This window comes from Pan paniscus, chromosome 1 (genome assembly GCF_029289425.2).
Source record: "Pan paniscus chromosome 1, NHGRI_mPanPan1-v2.0_pri, whole genome shotgun sequence".
Classification (NCBI taxonomy): Eukaryota; Metazoa; Chordata; class Mammalia; order Primates; family Hominidae; genus Pan; species Pan paniscus.
Window position 1 is genome coordinate 150980803 of NC_073249.2, and position 20930 is coordinate 151001732.

The 20930-nt window shown below is 35.5% G+C and overlaps 1 protein-coding gene across 4 annotated transcripts in view; it reads right to left on the bottom strand.

The window, feature by feature from the left end:
• MSH4 (mutS homolog 4) overlaps positions 1–20930 on the bottom strand; it is a 121590-nt gene that overhangs the window by 5965 nt on the left and 94695 nt on the right. For 2 of the 4 annotated variants that reach the window (XM_003830571.5, XM_055117139.2), the window contains exons 17-19: positions 20733–20861; positions 13483–13657; positions 11858–11946 (exon numbers count right to left, since the gene is read on the bottom strand). In XM_003830571.5, coding sequence (XP_003830619.2) covers positions 11858–11946; positions 13483–13657; positions 20733–20861 — 393 coding nt within the window. The remainder of the gene's footprint in view (positions 1–11857; positions 11947–13482; positions 13658–20732; positions 20862–20930) is intronic. The other 2 variants (XM_055117145.2, XM_055117143.2) reach the window with 1 other exon arrangement.

The following is a 20930-nucleotide window of genomic DNA, read 5'->3' on the forward strand; positions in this document are numbered from 1 at the left end:
TAATTAAGAAAAGTCCCATAAAACAGCCATAAAATACTCAGAGGAAGGGAAAATCACTTCCAGCTCAGGCCAAGAAAAGCTTGAATAGGATGGAGTATTGAAATTAATCCTGATAGATAAAAGAGCCTAGAAGAGGGGGTATTCCACAGAGGAAACAGTTAGAGCAGGTACATTTGAAAGCATGGTACACAATCAGGTCAATATGATGAAATGGCAAGTAATTCAATGTAGTAATGACAAGTAATTTAATTTACAAGATTGAAATTGCAGAAATGTAGATTACGTGAAACCGAGTGATATTATGTAAGGGTGGTGTAGAAAACAAAGGAAAATCATGAAGCAGAAGCCAATAAGCTTTACAATCACGTAAAGACTGGTTAAGAAAGCAAATCCCTGAGCCACAGGAGATCCTTGACAATCTAGTATGGTACCCTGTATCTCAGGCAATTCTAATGCAGGTAATTCTAAAATATATTTTGAGAATTACAGAGGACTTTTTACACTAGACAAAGGAGTTCAACTTTACTTTGTAATAAATCATTAAAAGTTTCTGAGTAGGCAAACTACATAATAAAAACTATGCATTAGGAGACAATCTGGTAGAAGTGTATATAAATAGATTGACAGAGAGAGAGAACTTACTGCATAGTCCTAATGACAGGTGATTAAGAGGAATGATCCATATATGACTTTGGTGAGTCACTGGGAGACTTAAAGGTGAAGAGATAAGAGATTTTTTTTAGAAGATGATAAATTTAACTTTGGCTTTTAAACATAGATTAAGATATGTAGGAGAAATATGGAGAAAAATATATAGATTCAGAGTTGAACAGAAATGATGATGGACGCTGTGAGAAAAGATGAGATCACCAAGTGCAGATTTTAGAAAGAAAAGAAACAAGGGCAAAAATCTTAGAAACTTTTATATTTAGTAAGTGGAATAAGAAAAAATAATGATGATGGCTGGGTGCGGTGGTTCATGCCTGTAATCCCAGCACTTTGGGAGGAAGAGGCGGGTGGAATGCTTGAGCCCAGGAATTTGTTAAAAACCAGGCTGGGCAACATAGTGAGACCTTGTTTCAAAAAAAAGAAAAAAAAAGAAAAGAAAAAGTACTAGTGAAGAAGGGACAGAAGAAATAATCAAACAGGTAGGAGAATGAAAATATCCAGGAGAGAATAATTCCACATAGCCAAGAGAGGGCAGAATTAAGAAAAGAGAAAACAAGGGTAGTGTCAAGTGCCATAGAGAGATCATGGAAGATCAGAAGTGAAAAGAAGGACAAAGGATTTTATAATTAGTTGGTATTTAAGAGAAAACTTTGGGGAGAGTGATGACAATAAGACTCAGTTTAAACATGAGAAATGAAAGAAGCAAGCATAGGTTACTTCTGATAAGTTTGCAGTAAAAAGAAAATGAAATAATAGTTTGAAAAGTAGAGTAAACAGGCAGAATTTTAGGGGAGAAATCTAAGCATACTCTTAGAAAAAGGAAAAGCCTGTGACGAAAATATTAAAGATGCAAAAGAGAATAAAGGGAACTGAGAAGTAATAATAACTTAGTGGAGTTTTTTTAAATGGTAGAATAGTTAACCTTCTGTCTGAAAGTCAGTCTCTTCCTCTGAGATAAGATGGAAGAGAGATGGAAGAAAAACAGAAATATTCAAAACAAAATTTTGAAGGAGGGGAGGTTCAAGAACTCATCAAGATGACCTCAAATTTGTTAAAAAGTAGGAGGCAGATTATCTGTAGAAAGTGAAGTGATTGAGAGTACAGGAAGAGTGAAACTGTTTCAAAAGAGTTATTGTAAAAGAAGCTAAATAATAAATAAAAAGAAAAAAATACAATTCTCATCACATACCATGGCCTGTCAGCGGGGGGAGGGGGTGGGAGGCAAAGGGAGGGATAGCATTAGGACAAATATCTAATGCATGCGGGACTTAAAACCTAGATGACGGGTTGATGGGTGCAGCAAACCACCATGGCACATGTAAACCTATGTAATAAACCTGCACGTTCTGCACGTGTATCCCAGAACTTAAAGTATATACTTAAAAAAAAAAAATACAATTCTGGATATCAACAAAATGGCAGAGTAGAAGCAGTCTGCCTTTGCTCTCCCCACAGAGAACCAAAAGCAAATATCCGGAGCACAGATTAACACCAGCAACATTTTAGAAGCCAAATCTGAGGCTGAAATGATAGTTGGGAGACAGAGAAGTGAAAAACTCTGAGCAGACTATAAAAAGAAAGAAAGTTCTCTATCTGCAATGTCCGTGCCCCAATCTGCCAGGCATCATGCACAGAAAATTCCTCCCAATCTCATTTGTTCTACTCTGGAAAAAGTGATAGCCAGCTTCCCCACCATCCTGGGTTCCCTTGCAGAAAAATCATTCCTGCCTAAACCCACAGGAAGCACCACTAGTGCCTGGAGGGAGAAAACCGCCTGAGGGCAGCTAGAGACAAAGAGGGGAGTGGAATTAGAAACTCCAGCCTGTAAAACTACTCTTCATTTCAGTCGAAGGAGACACCAAATCAGTGTGGTTGTACAGCAGCACCATGCTAGAGGAAGCAGATGCCACAGGTCATCTGGGTATAAACTCCTAGCCAGCCTTTCCACACAGCTGAGGTATCCCCTCTAAGAACCCTACCATCTGAGATGTGCAGTACTGCAAACATTTGCCAGAGCTGAGGAAATTCTGGGCTTAAGGTGCCATCTAGTGCTGAAAATGAGGCAGCAATCTAGGATTAAGGGGAATCACAGACAATTGCAAAGAACTTCTAAGCAAACATACAACCTAGAAAGTCCAACAAGCGAGACACTGAAGATAAACTGATCCTTCATTGCAAAAACATAAGATATATATCCACAAGGAACAAGAGCGAACAGGAAACTACGACCTCCCCAAATGAACAAAGGCAAGGAGCTGGTGATCAACATCGTGGTGAGATGGTGATACGTGAGCTCTAAGATCAAGAATTCAAAATAGCAGTTTTAAGAAAATTCATGAACTCCAAAACAGCACAGAAAAAGCAACTGATAAATTTATCAGAGAAATTTAATAAAGAGATTAAAGTTTGGCCGGGCACATTGGCTCACGCCTGTAATCCCAATACTTTGGAAGGCCAAGGTGGGCAGATCATTTGAGGTCAGGAGTTTGAGACCAGCATGGCCAACACAGTGAAACTCCATTTCTACTAAAAATACAAAAATTAGCCAGGCATGATGGTGCACACCTGTAATCCCAGCTACACAGGAGGCTGAGGCAGCAGAATTGCTTGAACCCAGGAGGCAGAGGTTGCAGTGAGCTGAGATCACACCACTGCACTCCAGCCTGGGTGACAGAGCCAGACTCTGTCTCAAAAAAAAAAAAAAAAAAAAAACAGATGAAAGTTTTAAAAAATCAAATGGCAAACAGATTTGAAACCCTGGAACTGAGAAATACATTTGTTGAACTTAAAAAAAACTACAGAGGCTCTCCAAAAAAGAAATAGATCAAGCAGAAGAAAGAATCAGTGAGATTAGCCAGGCACGGTGGCTCATGCCTATAATACCAGCACTCTGGGAGACTGAGGCAGGCAGATCACTTCAGCCTAGGAGTTAGAGACCAGCCTGGCCAACATGGTGAAACCCCATCTCACTAAAAAAATTAGACAGGCACAGTGGCACATGCCTGTAATTCCAGCTACTTGGGTAGCTGAGGCACAAGAAATACTTGAATCCAAGAAGCGGAGGTTGCAGTAAGCCAAGATATAGTCAGAGGGGAAAAAAACAGAATGAAAGGAATAAAGAGAGCCTGAAAGATATATATATATATATATATATAGAGAGAGAGAGAGAGAGAGAGAGAGAGAGAGAGAGATACACCGTGGAAGAGCAAATCTAAGATTCACTGGTGTTCAAGAGAGAATTGAGAAAGAGCAAAGAGTAGAATGCCTATTTAAAGGAATAAAATGGAAAACCTACTAAACCTAGAGAAATATGTTAATATCTAGGTACAAGAGGTCACAGAACACCAAATATATTCATCCCAAATAAGACAAGCCAAATGATATAATAATCAAACTCTCAAAGGTCAAGGACAAAGAGAATCCTAAAAGCAGCAAGAGAAAAGAAGCAAATAACATATAAAGCAGCTCCAATTCATCTGGCAACAGACTTCTCAACAAAAACCATATAGATCAGGAGGGAGTGGAATAACAGATTCAAAGTGCTGAAGGGAAAAAAACTGCAAACTGAGAATACTATACCTAGCAAAACTTTCCTTCAAACATGAAGGAGAGAAAAAGTCTTTTCCAGACAAACAAAAGCTGAGGAAATGCATCATTACTAGACCCATATTATAAGAAATGTTAAAGGGAGCTCTTAAATCTGAAAGAAAGAATGCTAACATGCAAAAGACAAAGAAAGAAACAAACTTGAAGTTTAAATGTAAGTATATAAATTCAGAATACTCTAATACTATAAATGTGATGTGTAATCTACTCATATCTCTAACATAAAGACTATAAGACACATTTATTAGCTGGGCGTGGTGGTGGGCGCCTGTAGTCCCAGCTACTCAGGAGGCTGAGGCAGGAGAATGGTGCGAACCCGGGAGGCGGAGCTTGCAGTGAGCCGAGATTGCACCACTGCACTGCAGCCTGGGCAAGAGAGTCAGACTCAATCTCAAAAAAAAAAGAAAAAAAAAAAGACACGTTTATGAAAATAGTAACTACAGACACCTTTAAAGAAATAGACAATATAAGAAGGTGTAAATTGAGACAAGAAAAAATCAAAATGTCAGGGGAATGAAGTTAAAGTACGGAGTGTTTCAGTTTTTTCATTGTTTGTTACTTTCTTCTCTCTATGGTCAAAACTAAGTAGTTATCTGTTTAAAATAAAGTGTTATAGCTATAAAATATTTTATAAGCCTCATGATAATCATAAATTAAAATATATATATTTAAATTTATATAATATATTATATATAATATATATAATATTGTATATATAATATATAATATTGTATATATAATATATTATATATAATATTGTATATACATTATATAATATATATAATATTGTATATATAATATATAATATATATAATATTGTATATATAATATATATTATATTGTATATATATTATATATATTAAAAATATAAAGCAATGAATTAAAACATACTACCAGAAAAAATTACTTAATCAAAAAGGAAGAAAGAGAGCACTTACAAAACAACCAGATAACAAGTAACAAAATGGTAGCAGTAAGTCTTTATCAGTAACAGTATGGAATGTAAATGTCCTAAATTCTCCAATTAAAAGACATAAGAGTGTCTAAATGGATTAAAAAAACAAGACTTAAAAAAACAGGAGTTCAAGACCAGCATGGACAACATGATGAAACCCTGTCTCTATTAGAAATACAAAAATTAGCTGGGTGTACAGGCGGGTGCCTGTAATCCCAGCTACTTGGAAGGCTGAGGCAGAAGAATCGCTTGAACCTGGGAGGTGGAGGTTGCAGTGAACTGAGATCAAGCCACTGTACTCCAGCCTGGGTGACAGAGCAAAAGTCTGCCTCAAAAAAAATAAAAATAATAAAATAAGATCTAACTGTATGATGCTAACTAGAAACTCACTTCACCTACAAAGTCATACTAGACTAAAAGTAAAGGGATGGAAGAAGATATTCCAGATAAATAAAAACCAAAAAAGAGCAGGAGTAGCTATGTTTATATCAGATAAGATAGACTTCAAGTCAAAGACTGTAAAAAGAGACAAAGAATGTTATTCTATAATAATAAAGGGGTCAATTCAGCAAGAGGACATAACAATTATAAATATATATTCACCCAACAGTGGACCATCCAAATATGTAAAGCAAAAATTCATAGATATAAAGAGAAATATAGACTGCAATACAATACTAGTAGGGGTCTTCAACATTCCATTCTCAGTAATGGCCAGATCATCCAAACAGAAAATCAACAATTAAACACTGAAGTTAAACTACACTCTAAACTGCCTGGACCTCACTGACATTTGCAGAACATTTCATCCAACTGCTGCAGAATACAAATTCTTCTCATCATCACATGAAACATTCTCCAGGATAAACAATACATTAGGCCACAAAACAAGTGTCAATAAATTCAAAAATGTCAAAATCCTATGAAATATATTTTATTCCACAATGGAATAAAACTAGAAATCAATAACAGAATGAACTTTTGGAAACTATATATATAAATACATGGAAAATAAACAACATGCCCCTGAACAATCAATGGGTCAATAACGATATTAAAAAGAAAAATTTAAAAATTCTTGAAAAAAATACACGACATACTAAAATCTATGACATACAGCAACATATTGCTAAGAGAAACATTTACAGCAATAAACACCTACAACAAAAAAGTAGAAACATTTTAAAAAAAACAACAACAACAACCTAACGTGGTACTTCTCAAAGCTAGGAAAGCAAAAACAACAAGCCAAACCTAAAATTGGTAGAAGAAAAGAAATAATAGAGATCAAAGCAGAAATAAATGAAGTTGAAACCAAAATAAATACAAAAGACAAACAAATCTTTAGCTAGACCAACTAAAAAGAGAGAAGAACCAAATAAAATCAGAAATGAAAAAGGAGACATAACAATTGATACCACAGAAATACAAAGGATCATTAGAGACTATTGTAAACAACTATATGCCAACAAATTGGAAAACTTAAAAGAAAGAAAGAAATTTCTGGAGACATACAACTTACCAAGATTGAAGCATGAAGAAATAGAAAACAAGAATAGACCTATAATGAATAATGAGATTGAAGTAATAATAAAAAATCTCCCATCAAAGAAAACCCCACAGTATAGGGAGACCCCCATCTCTGCAAAAAAGTAAATAAATAAAAATTAGCCAGATGTGGTGGTGTGTACCTGTGGTCTCAGCTATTTGGGAGGCTGAGGTAAGAGGATTGCTTGAGCTAGGAGGTCAAGTAAGCAGTGGGCTGGGATTGCGCCACCACACTCCAGTCCAGGCAACAGAACAAGATCCTGTCAAAAAAAAAAAAAAGAAAGAAAAAGAAAAAGAAGAAAAGCCAGTACCAGAGGACTTCACTGCTGCATTATACCAGATATTTTTAAAGAAGAATGAATAGCAAGTCTAATCAAATTATTTCAATTAATTACAGAGGAGGGAACACTTCCAAACTCATTCTATGAGGCTAGTATTACCCTGATATCAAAACCAGACTATGAAACAACAAATAAAGAAAACTACAGGCCAATATTCCTGTTAAACATAAATTAAGAACTCAACCAAATACTAGCAAACCAAATACAACAACACACTGAAAAGATCATTCACCATGATTACATGGAATTCATCCCAGGGATGCCAGAATGATATAACATATGCAAATCAATAAATATGATATGTCATATTAACAGAATCAAGGACAAAAACCATGTGATCTTTTCAATAGATGCCGAAAAAGTATTTGACAAAATTCAACATTCCTTTATGACAAAACCTCTCAACAAACTGGGTGTAGAAGGAACACACCTCAAAACAATAAGGGACATACATTACAAACCCACAACTAAATAATACTATGGGAGTAAAAATGGAAAGTCTTTCCTCTAACTTCTGGAACAAAACAAGGACACCCACTTTCACCACTTTTATTCAACATAGTACTGGATGTCCTAGCCAGAGCAATTAAGCAAGAGAAAGAAACAAAGGGCATCCAAACTGGAAAGGAAGAAGTCAAAATATCCTTTTTGCAGATGACATATTATACTTAGAAAACCCTAAAGACTCCACCAAAAATATAAAAATCAGTGCCATTTGTATAAGTCAATAGTGAACAAACTGAAAAAAATACAAGAAGAAATCCCATTTATGGACTGGAAGAATAAATATTTCTATAAATGTGTTCATGGATTGGAAGAATAAATACTGCTAAAATGTCAATACTATTCAAAGTAATCTATAGATTCAATACAATCCCTATCAAAATAACACAGACATTCTTCACAGAAGTGGAAAAAAATCCTAATATTTATATGGAACCACAAAATACTTCAAATAGTCAAAGCAACCCTGAACAAAAAGAACAGACCTGGAAACATCATGCTATCTGACTTTAAAATATACTACAAAGCCATAGTAACCAAAACAAGAGAGTCCTGGCATAAACACAGACACATCAAAAAATTGAACAGAATAGAGAACCCAGAAATAAGTCCAAGCATTTACAGCCAACTCATTTTCAACAAGATACCAAGAAGACAGTCTCTTCAATAAATAGTGCTGGGAAAAATAGATAACTATATACAGAAGAATGAAGCCAGACTCATATTTCTTACCATATATAAAAATCTAATCAAAATGAATTAAAGACTTAAATGTAAGACCTGAAACTATGAAATTACTTGAAGAAAACATTGGGAAATGCTTTAGGATATTAATGTGGGCAAAGACTTTTTGGGTAAAACCTCAAATGTGCAGGCAATAAAAGCAAAAATAGACTTATATAATTACATTATGTTAAAAAGCTTCTGCATAGCAAAAAAAATTAACAAAGTGAAGAGACAGCCTACAGAAGGGGAGGAAATATTTTCAAGCTCTCCTTCTGACAACCAAATTAAGCAAAATAATAACAAAGAAATAATAACCAAAACTTCTAAGTAACTCAACTCAATAGCAAAAAAATCCCACCAAATAAACCCAATTAAAACATTGGCAAAACATCTGAATAGATGTTTCTCAAAAGAAGACATACAAATAGCCAACAGGTGGTGGGAATGTAAATTAGTTCAACCTTATGGAGATTTCTCAAAGAACTAAAAGAACTATATATATATATATATATATATATATATATATATATATATATACACACATACACATATATAACACCTGTACCTAGTTCATCACAGCACTATTCACAATAGCAAAGTCATAGAACCAACCTAAACACCCACCAATAGTTGACTGCATAAAGAAAACCATGGAATACTATATAGCCATAAACAAGAATGAAATCATGTCCTTTACACAACATAGATGGAGTTGGAGGCCATTATCCTAAATGAACTAACTCAGAAACAGAAAACCAAATACTGCATGTTCTCACTTATAAGTGAGAGCTAAACAATGGGTACACATGGACATAAAGATGGAAATAACTGTCACTGGGGACAAAAGGGGGAAAGGTAGGAGGTGGCAAGGGTTAAAAATTACCTATTGGTTACAATGTTCACTATCTGGCTATTGGGTACACTAGGAGCCCAACTCACAGCAGTATGCAATATACCTATGTAACAAGCAAGCACATGTACCCCCTCAATCTAAAATAAAGTAAAATAAAAATAAACAAAAAATAGGCAATGTGGGTATATTATTGCAACTACATCATAGTTGTTGTGAAAAGGGGCCCTTAAGAACAAGAAATGAGTACATTGCTCCACTGGAAAAAAATTCAGGGAAGTTTCTTGGGGAAGTTCACATCTGAGCTAGGTAAAAATGTTAAATAAAAATTATATGGATGAGGTAGATGGAGGAAGAGGAATTAAATTCTTAGCAGAGGGAACAACATAAGTGAAATAAAAGATTAAAAAACAAAACAAACAAACATATAGCCAACAGGTATATGAAAAAATGTTCAACATCACCAGTCATTAAGGAAATATATATCAAAACCACAATGAGATATCATCTCACCAATTAAAATAGCTTTTATCCAAAGGACAGACAATTAACAAATGCTGGTGAGGATAGAGAAAGGGGAATGCGCATACACTGTTGATGGGAATGTAAATTAGTATTGCCACTATGAAAAATAGTATGGAGGGTTCTCAAAAGACTAAAAATAGCACTATCATATGATCCAGCAGTCCTACTGCTGGGCATCTATCCAAAAGAAAGAAAATAAGTATATCAAAGAGATGTCTATATTCCCACGTTTATTGCAGCACTATTCACAATAGCCAAGATATGGATCAACCTAAGTGTCCATTAACAGATGAATGGATAAAGAAAATGTGGTAAATATACACAATGGAATATTATTCAGCCAAAAAAGAAAGAAATGAAATCCTTGCATTTGTAGCAACATGGATAAAGAATCACTATGCTAAATGAAATAAACCAGGCACAGAAAGACAAATACCACATGTTCTCACTCATATGCCTGAGCTAAAAGAGTTGATCTCATGGAGGTGAAGAGCTCATTGATGGTTACTAGAGGTTAGGAATGGTTTGGAGGAGGAAGGAGATGAATACAGGTTGGTTAATGCGTACAAAAATACAGTTAGATTGAAGAAATAGTCTAGTGTACGATAGTTCAGTAGGGTGACTATAGTTAATATGTGTCGTATAGTTCAAAATAGCTAGAAGATAAGAATTGCAATGTTTTCAACATGAAGTAAAGATAAATGTTTGGGGTGATGGCTATCCCAACTACCCTGATTTGATCATTACACATTGCATGCAAGTATCAAAATATCACATGTACCCCCAAAATATGTACAACTATTATCAATTAAAAAAAGAAAAAAATCACAATTATCCAGTAAAATATTCAACTAAAATCAGAATATATGAATTTGCAGTGGATAAAAATAGCTTGTTTCGAATATTTTTCAAACTTCATTAGGAGAATCAAAGCCTACTAGAAGGCTAGTAGAGAGGTGGTCCATAATTGAAATGTGGTAAGATGAACTCTAAAGAGTTAGGTAATAAGAGCTTCTTCAGAGTACAGAACAGTTAAAATTTCTGACTAAGAGATTCAAATAGATAATTAGGCAAGTGAAGTCACAGAGACAGTAGAGGAACTTAAAGGAGAGAGGAATTAAAAATGGAAGACAGGTTAAGAAAGAGTGATGGACACAGAAAATTGTTATTGAAGAAAATATCACACTGCACCTAGGTCAGTTTACTGAACACATTGCATTTTTAAAACACTGTAAAGCAGCTGGGAGCGGTTGCTCACACCTGTAATCCCAGCACTTTGGGAGCCCGAGGTTGGTGGATCACCTGAGGTCAGGAGTTCGAGATCAACCTGGCCAACATGGCGAAATCCCCACCTCTACGAAAAATACAAAAAAAATTAGCCGGGTGTGGTGGTGGGCGCTTGTAATCCCAGCTACTCAGGAGACTGAGACAGGAGAATCGCTTAAACCCAGGAGGCGGAGGTTGCAGTGAGCTGAGATCATGCCATTGCACTCCAGCCTGGATGACAAGAGCAAAACTCCATCTCAAACAAACAAACAAACAAAACCCCAAAACCAAAAACATTTATATAAAGCAACCAAAATTTTCCAAATTTTGAGTCAACAGATGTGAGTTTAGTGTTGAACCTACTGCTTCCTAACAAATCACTTAACCTCTGTGAACCTGTAAAATTAAGAGTAGAAGTAATCCTTTTTTAATCTTTTACTATAAAGACCTAATTACTTCATGAAGAGTTATGAGGCTTACATATGATGAGTAGAAAAGCTTTGAAAACTATAAAAAATATATAATTATACAAATATTGTGCATAGTGATTTTCATTTTTAATGTCCACTTAAAATAGATTTATTTCCTCATCATAAAGTTAGTATAGCAATAATTATTTTAGAAACTAAACTGTTTAATTTTTATCTCCTAGCTTGTTAGCTGATTTGCTGCGAGGATTATAATAGACCAAACCAAAAGAGTTTTAAGAAGTAAAATTAATTTTCTTTGTTTAGAAATTAGGTTTTAATTTTAAATATTTTAATTATTATATTAATTATTATATATTTAGATCAAAGGTCATAATAAAAATCTACACTAAAAGTATTTTTTTTAATTTGAAGAACAAATAAGAACAAAGTTTCTTACCAAAATTTGTCTCGTAATTTGAGTTGTTATTTCCTTGGCATCCAAGACAATTGATGGTGGAAGTGATGACACCTCTGCAGCTTTTAATCCTAGAAGTATTTGTTTTAAATTTGGCTTCAATATTGTTACTGCTGGCATTTTTATGCTTGTTTTAACTAGTATTAATCTTTTAGTCACAGATTTAAACTTCCCTTCTAGAGGCACTTCTGAACTACTCAATAATTCTCAGAATTAAGCTTTCTAAAATTCTGGATGACAACTCGCCAATTATTAGATTTAATTACTTATCCAAGACACATAGGGCAAATTAGAATATCAGTTACCTCTCAATATAGCTCTGAGATATCAGGAACAAAAGAGATAGTTAGAAAATAATAATATTGAAATTCCATTTGCAAATATAGTTGGTTAACAGAAGGTCAAAAGGCATATGAGTTTTGCAGGGGAAGATAATAGCTAGTCACAGGGATAACACTACAGCTAAACATTCACCCACCTAAATCAATGAGACAGGAATTTCTCAGAAGATATAACAGTTGGTGAGTAATCTATATGCAAATTCAAAGTATCAATTATAATTCTCATGTTTTTAGAGCTTAATTTTATTGTATAAATGCCATATGGCTTTCTACTGTACACCAATAGCTTACTGTATTTATTGCTTTAGAAATAGAAGCAACATCAAAATTTATTGAGACATTAGTAATTGCTAAGCAGTGTGCCACACAGCTCACATTTGATAATTCATTGAATCTTTGCAACTCTACATATATAAAAAATTATTCCCATGTCATAGATCATGAAATTGAGGCTCATAAATTTTAAACATCTGATATAAATAAGTAATCCAGTTGATTTCCCATTTCGAATAGCAAAACAAAGATGGTTTTTTTCCCTCAAGGGTCATATCCATAGCTAAAATAATTTTTGAAACTTATATGTACAGACCAATTGAAAATTCTCTGAATCTGTGAGACTTAATGATTTAAATAGAAAGTATCTAATCAAGTTGAAGAATATCTAGCTGGGCATGGTGGTGCACGCCTGTAGTCCCAGCTACTCGGGAGGCTGAGGCAGAAGAATCACTTGAGCTCGGGAGGTGGAGGTTGCAGTGAGCAGAGATAGTGCCACTGCATTGCAGCCTGGGCGACAGAGTGAGACTTTGTCTCAAAAAAAAAAAAAATCATATGGTTTGGTAATACATTCTCTTTTAAGATTTAAGATTTTAGATTTAATTTTCAAGTACCCAGAACCTGAAGAAAAACAGAGGAAGGACCCTGCTACTGAAAGATTGTGTAGAAAATATATAATTTTCAATTCATTATATAACTTGCAAATATAAGATAAATTACATTTTCTAAGGAAACTAATACTTCTAGGGTTTTCAGTTGTCACTGTATTTTTACATAGTTACTGGCTTATAAAAATTTAAAAAGATTTATATATCTATATCTAGATATAGATACAATGAGCTTGACATAGAAAATACAATCTAAGAGAATATAAGCACTCAAAAGAATGAGAAAATTTCCTTAGATTAACAGCCAAGTAAAGAAGAGATGAAAGTTTGTCTTAGGAGAATATATAGTATTTGAATGTATAGGTATAATTTCTATATGCAGTACCGTAATTTTTCTCTTCTGTGAGTCCCTTAGAAAGTTTGTAGGTATACAAAATTGCTTCTTTATTTCTTGAGGTATTCTTTACATGTTGAACTTCAAAATGCATGTTTTCTACATTAGGATACAGGGCATCAATATGGCATAGTTCCAGGAAATGTGTAGCAAACAGTGTAAATGCCTGGAATATATAACAGACAATGAATATTAGTACTTTAAAAATTAACTAGAAAATTCTATTTTAACTATGTGAACATAAAATTTTAGTTTAATTTTCTAAGTAGCTTGGCAGAGATGTAGGAATAAAACTAATAATTTGGAGGCTAACATTATCAATCCATTTTAAAATGTTTTGAGATTTTATATTAAATGAAGAAGATATGTTTATTATGTTTGTGCACAGACGTGTATGCCACATTATGGGAAAGAGAACAAAACTGAAAATAAAATCCTAAAAAATATATCTGAAGATATTGAAAAGATGAAGTTTACCAGAAACAAAGCTATGAATTGAGGTAATCATTTATTAGGAAGGTAACTCACATGCAAAAAAAATAATATTTTCCTCAATTTTTAAAAAACTTAACTATAAAAGTAGCCTCCCTAGTTGTAACTAGGTTTTGGCAGTGGAATCAAGAGATTGTCTTAGGTATGTCAAATTCGAAAAGTTTTTAGTTTTTAGACTTCATTGTGTTTGGGTTAGGTACTGGTAGAGGAAAAAGAAAGATTGAGAACACTTATTAAGATAATGGCTCTCAAACATTAGTAATCCCTTAGAGAGCCTGTTAAACATGCAAATTCTTGGTACATATCCCCTGAAAAATTGTCAACCAATAGTTCTAATGTGGGGCCCCAGGAAATGGCATTTTCTGTAAGTACTTTAGGTGATTTTGATGAAAGTGGTTCAAGTGACTTACAGCCAGCACAAGATTTCCAGCCCAGAATTTAGTAAGGCAGATAGAGATCTGAATAACCAGTTATGTTTTAAGACACTATGAGTGACAAATTAGGTAGGTGTTCAGTGGAAATTTAAATATTAAGATAGTAAAAATAATTGATTGGCAAAATGGCTATCAACTATGGAAAGTGAAAAGCAAGGGAAGGAATAATTTTGTATATGACAGAAAAATGAAAATTCTTAAATACCTACTCAACAAATCAAAAGGAGTATAAAACAAAACCAAATTTATAAAGCTACAGGAAATATTTAGAACACAGTAAGCTATTTAAAAGGTAGAGACTATATTCAATAACAATAATGTCCTTAAAAGTTATATGCCAAACCAATCTATTAGAGGAACTTTGTAAACTCTATTTCAGGTTAATTCAATTTAGCAAATAATTATTCAGACCCTATCTATTGCAAGAATTGTGCTAGGCACTAAGGATACTGTGTTAGAAAATAATAATTAAATTTAAAATAAGTAGCAATATTACATTTTTATTAAATTATTTATACTAGAAAATAATATTGTAAAGTAATACTAAAAACACTATTTTAAACTATTGTAGAATACTTTGGAAACAGATACTGTATGCTTGAACCTGTGAGGTGGAAGTTGCAGTGAGCTGAGATCATGCCACTGCACTCCAGCCTGGGCAACAAGAGTAAAACTCCATCTCAAAAAAAAATTAAAAAAAAGAAAACAGATACTGTATTAGATGGGGTTCTCCAGAGAAAGAGACCAATAGGATGTGTGTGTGTGTGTGTGTGTGTGTGTGTGTGTGTGTGTGTGTGTGTTGTATGTGTGTAAAGAGATTTATTATATGGAATTGGCCCATGCAATTACGGAGGCTGGCAAGATCAAAAATCTGCAGTCAGCAAGCTGGAGACCCAAGAGAGTTGATGGAATAACTCCAGTCCAAATGTCTGCAAGCTGTAGACTTAGAAAGAGCCAATGTTTCAGTTTGAGTCTGAAGGCAATTTAGTATTTCAGTATTTCAGATTGAAGGCAGTAAGTTCTCTCTTATTCTTAGAAGGATCGGCCTTTTTCTTCTATTCAGGCTTTCAATTTATTGGATGGGACCCATCCACCCTAGGGAAGGCAATATGCTTCATTCAGTCTACTAATCTCACCCAGAAATGCCCTTACAGATAAACCCAGAATGTTTGACCAAATGTCTGGGCACCCCATGACCTTGCCAAGTTGACACATAAAACTATTCAACACAAATCCACCCCTTGTAAACTTGGCATCCATAGGCATCTCCTTATACCACACTTAATCTACAAATGAAGACAATAATTAGGTCATACTTCCGTCTAATATGATACAACTGTCTTCAGCACAACTGAGAAAGCACTAACCCCTTTTCCAGAAAAGGAGGTAACGTCACTGAGTGATGTTCATTCTTCTTGATATCTCATAACTTAAATACTATAATGTGAAATTGGCAATACTTAAATAATATGATGTGAAGTCAACACATCTTATGTTACATTATAAGAGAATAAGAAGAAATAAAATATTTGTTTAATATATGTATATATATACACACCAAAAAAATCATACCAAATGAGGTGGAAATAATCATGACAATTACAGACAGTCCTTATTTCTGTAACTGGTAAGAGAGTTGTAGTTGGTAATTACAACTACCTTTTCCTTTTACTACCTATTCTGTATTTCCTGTGGCTTCAGCAAGCCCTAGCTAGTCAGAGCTCTTTAACTAGTGGGGTGAACCAAATCTTCATTCCTGAAAGGTCTTGGCCATTCATAGTCCTGCCTGGATTGGGTTGTAGTTTTCCACAGCCCTTTAACACAGAGCATGACAGAACGGAGATACCCTAAGGAATCTTCTGTATTCCAGACATATTCTTTCTTTATTGCATTGTGGAGTAGTAGTCCAATTTCCCTTTGCTAATCAGGATCAATCACTTCAGCCAACACAATACCTCCCTTCTTTGCCTGTTGATTCAGAGGCATAAGACAGCCAAAGTGGCTGGGCAGGAGTCTCAACTTCCAGGTCAAAAAGTTATTGCTATGTCTCTTGGTGGAAGCATACTCCTTTTGGAATTAAGACCTCTATGTCAGCAGAGCAAGGTTACAGAAACTGGAAGCAGATATTTTGCCCTTGAGTTACTAGGGGTAATGGTGAGTGATGCCACTTCCATTTCCACTTCTTGATTCCTGGACCCATGAATCCTGGCAATGGGAGAAACAGCATCATATATTGGAAGCTGATTCAAAGCATATACAGCCTTCTGGAAAATCTTTCCCTAGTCCTGAAAGGTATTGCCACTTAGCTGGTGTTGTAATTGAGTCCTTAAAAGACTAGTCCACCAGTCTATCAAGCCAACTACTTCAAGATGGTTGGTAAACACAGTCAAAACAGTGAATTCCATGAGCAGAGGCCCTTTGCAGCACTGCATTTGCTGTGAAGTAAGTTCCTTGATCAGAAGAAATGCTGTGTGGGATACCATAATGGCAGATAAGATATTCTTTAAGTCCATGGATGTTAGTTTTGGCAGAAGCATTACACATACAGAAGGCAAACTGATGTCCAGAATAAGTGTCTGTTCCAATATGAATATAATGGAGGTGGTACAATGTAATCTGCTACCAGGGAATGGTACCATAAAGGGGACTCAATGTTGGTCTCTGCTGCCGACAGACTGGGCATGCAGTAATGGCTATAGCCAGGTCAGTCTTGGTGACTGCAGGCTCCTGTTGCTGATCTCATGCATAAAACCTCAACCTAGAACTTTTATGCTTATTCAGATCAAGTCAGAATTTAGTAGCCCTCCTATCCAAAGCCATTGGTCTGTGTAGGTCAGATTATTCTGATTGCTGCTTTAACTCTGCTTCCCATTACAGTAACTTTTCCACCTTGTCCTTGGTGGCTGAGTGCCACAACTTGGCCCCTACCACCCTGGGATCCAATTATTCCTATTGCATTTGGGTTTTCCAATTCAGTGCCTGCAGTAAAGGCCTTACAGTGGGCCGTAATGTCTGTCCTACATAGAAGAGTGACAACAGAGCTCTTCAAGGCTGCCAGGGCTCCTCTCACAAATTTATTTCTCATAGTCATGGTAAAAGGTATGTCATTTGGACTCTTCCAGGATGGGTAAGTGATCTTAAATGACAAACCCACTCTAACATTCCAACCTCCCTAAGCTTTGAATCCCTTCCTCTGCATTAAACCAAGGCAACTCATTCATGGTGGGCCAACTTTTGGTCTGTTTTTCAGCCAGTCAATCAAACTGTTAGATCGCTTTCTAACTCTTTGAGTTGCAACATTAAATGCACACCTGGCTTAGTAAGCCCATATCAAAAACTTCAGCCTAATCCAACTTTATGTTCCTTCCACCCTTATCCCACACCCTTAGAATACATTCCCATGCATGTTCCATGGATTTCTGTCTGTATAAAGTAGAAAATTCAAGTAGTTCTTTCAGAGTGCAATGTATCTCCTTATAGTCACATTTTGTACCTCACCTTTAGAGATCTAGTTATAGGTCTAGAAGCAAAGAAATGTGGTGGAAGTGCGACTTGAGGAGACTCAGCATTGGCTGGGATGCCATTACAGTTTCCTCAGGTAATGCTAGGTTAATCCCCTCAGATGCAGTTAAGTGGTCTCTTCTACTGGCAAAGACAACTCATCAGAATTTAGGGCCTAAATGTCCCCAGGTTCATCAGTGTCTCCCTACACATTCCTATTCCAACTGGTAGTCTCCCATTCCTTCCCAACTAATGCCCTCACTTTAACAGGAGATACCCTATAAAGCTGGGAGTTCAACTTGTGTTGTAATTCTGGCATAGGATGAGATTCTGGGTTTGATTTTCAGCAATCTCAACCCTGTGACTATAGGAGATAAGGATTTCCTTCAGGGCACATTTAGGTGCTTTCAAGTCATTTATGCAGCAATGAGCTGGCAATTTGGTGTTTTTTTGTTATTTAAAATTTTTTAGTTAAAAAGTAACACACATGCTTCTAAGTTAACACATTAAATAATGCATTAAATAGCAGCAAGGCTAATTAAGTCCTGCTTTTGGAAGCAGTGAGGAAGTGATGCACATTTCCTGGTGTCTACAGCCACTGTCGCAGAATTGGAAAACACTTGTGGTTTCTAGCTAGGGAAAGCACAGTTCCTGCTAACCCTGGTGTGCTTGTTTGCCTGCATTCACCTGGAAGAAAAGGCTCAATTTCGAGTAGAAGTTAGTGACCATAAAGAGGCTTTTTTCCCATCTAAGTTGAGGCTTCTGAACTCAAGTTTTCAGATTCATGCAGCCCGGGGATCCATGGATCCCAGGTTAAGAAACCCTACCCTTCTTACAGCCCCCCTGCTGTGATCTAGGGACACATGTGATGCCTGGTTCTTCCTGGTAGTGACAGGCAGGCCCTCACCAAGTATGTGATGGGCAGTGCCTGGAAGTCCCTTGGGTGGGGGCCTGAGCTGGCAATTTGAATCCTTGAGTTCATCCTTTGCTTTCCCAACTTTGTCTAGTGACACTAGGAGCAACCAGCCAATTTCATTATATTCATTAGTTTGCCAAAAATGTTTGGAAGTATCATATATAAAATCACCTGGATCTCTGCTGCTTACAAGCAGTTGATTAAGAGTATACGATAGTGATATTTTACTTACCACTATTGTCAGATCATACCAGAACCAAGATTTGTATTAGGGTTCTCCAGAGAAAGAGGACCAATAGAGAGGGGGCGGGGCAGGAGTGAGAGAAAGAGAGAGAGAGAGAGAGTGTGTGTGTGTGTGTGCGTGTGAAGAGATTCATCATAAGAAACTGGCTCATGTGATTTATGAAGGCTAACAAGTACCAAGGTCTAAAATGGGCTAGCTATAGGTCCAGGAGAGCCAATGGTACAACTCCAGTCCAAAGCTGGCAGGTTCCAGACCCAGAAAAAGCCAATGTTTCAGTTTGAGTCTGAAGGTAGTAAAGAACAGATCTTCCATATTGAAGGCAGCCAGGAAGGAGGAGTTTCCTCTTACTCATTGGAAGGCTTTTTGTTCTATTCAGGCTTGCATTTATTGAGTGGGACCCACCCACATTAGGGAGGGCAATCTGCTTTACTCAGTTTACCAATTCTAATCTCATCCAGAAACACCCTCACAGACATATCCAGAACAATGTTTGACCAAATGTCTGGGCACTCTGTGGCCCGGTCAAACTGACATGTAAAATTAACCATCAGAGGCACTAATTAACTTTTAATCTTAAGTAATATATGCACTTTATTTATATGAGAAATTGAAACTGACACATTCAAAATTACAAAGACTAATATTATTTATTACCATTACTTTTGATTTATCACATACCTTTAAGCATAAAATAGATTTTTCTCATTCTATATAATAAATCATTACGAGCTGGGCATGACGGCTCAGCCTGCAATCACAGCACTTTGGGAGGCTGAAGTGAGTGGATCACTTGATCCCAGGAGTTCAAGACCAGCCTGGGTAACATGGTGAAACCCCGTCACAGCTAAAAATACAAAAATTAGCTAAGCATGATGGTGCATGCCTGCAGTCCCAGCTGCTCAGGAGGCTGCGGCAGGAGGATTGCTGGAGCCTGAAAGGTGGAAGTTGCAGTGAGCCAAGATTGCGCCACTGCACTCCAGCATGGGCAACAGAGTAAGACCCTGTCTCAAAAAATAAATAAATATAATAAAAATAAATAAATCATTATGGACTTTCATTTAAGGTAAATCACTTCATCTTAGGGACATTTTAAGGTATCTTAAATAAGAAAAAGTATTTTTATCTCAGTTTTGTTCATATCTGTATATATTGTGAGTGATCATTTAAAAAGATATTTTATAAATTAATTTAATAGAGCAAAAATCAATGTTTTACATAGTTGATTTGTGAAAAACTACTTTCTTTAAAGGAATAAAATTTACTTAGTTAGGTAAAACAGATTTTCTGTAAAGTTACCTGAGTTGCCTAGTGCTTTCCTCCTGTTGTAACATCATAGTCAACATCATTGCACATGGAGGCAATTACTGAAAGACCTTCATATTTTGCTACTGAATTTGATGAAATTAAAGCCAACTGACTAATTTTGCATTATTTGAATTTCTTGATTTCATCTTTTCCTTATCTATATCATGGCTATCAAACTAATGATTCCCACTTTCACTGGAAATGAAGGAACAAAAATATAAATGCGATGATATGTGTTTACTATCTAAATTGTTTTAAAAGCTATTTGTGGGTGTCCATAAAATTCAATAATAATAAAAGGATACATAAAGAAGGACTCAAAATCAATACACTTAAAATAAAAGAATACCTTTAAGCTCAGTAGATATTCACAAACAGCATAACAAATGCCAATACCTTCTTCCGTATTAGTACCTCTGCCAAGTTCATCAATTAATATGAGCGATTTGTCATTAGCATTATGTAGAATATATGCTATCTGAAATATATAATTTTAATATTTATTCATTGTAACCAAACAGCTGTCAATATCACAGGAAAAAATGAG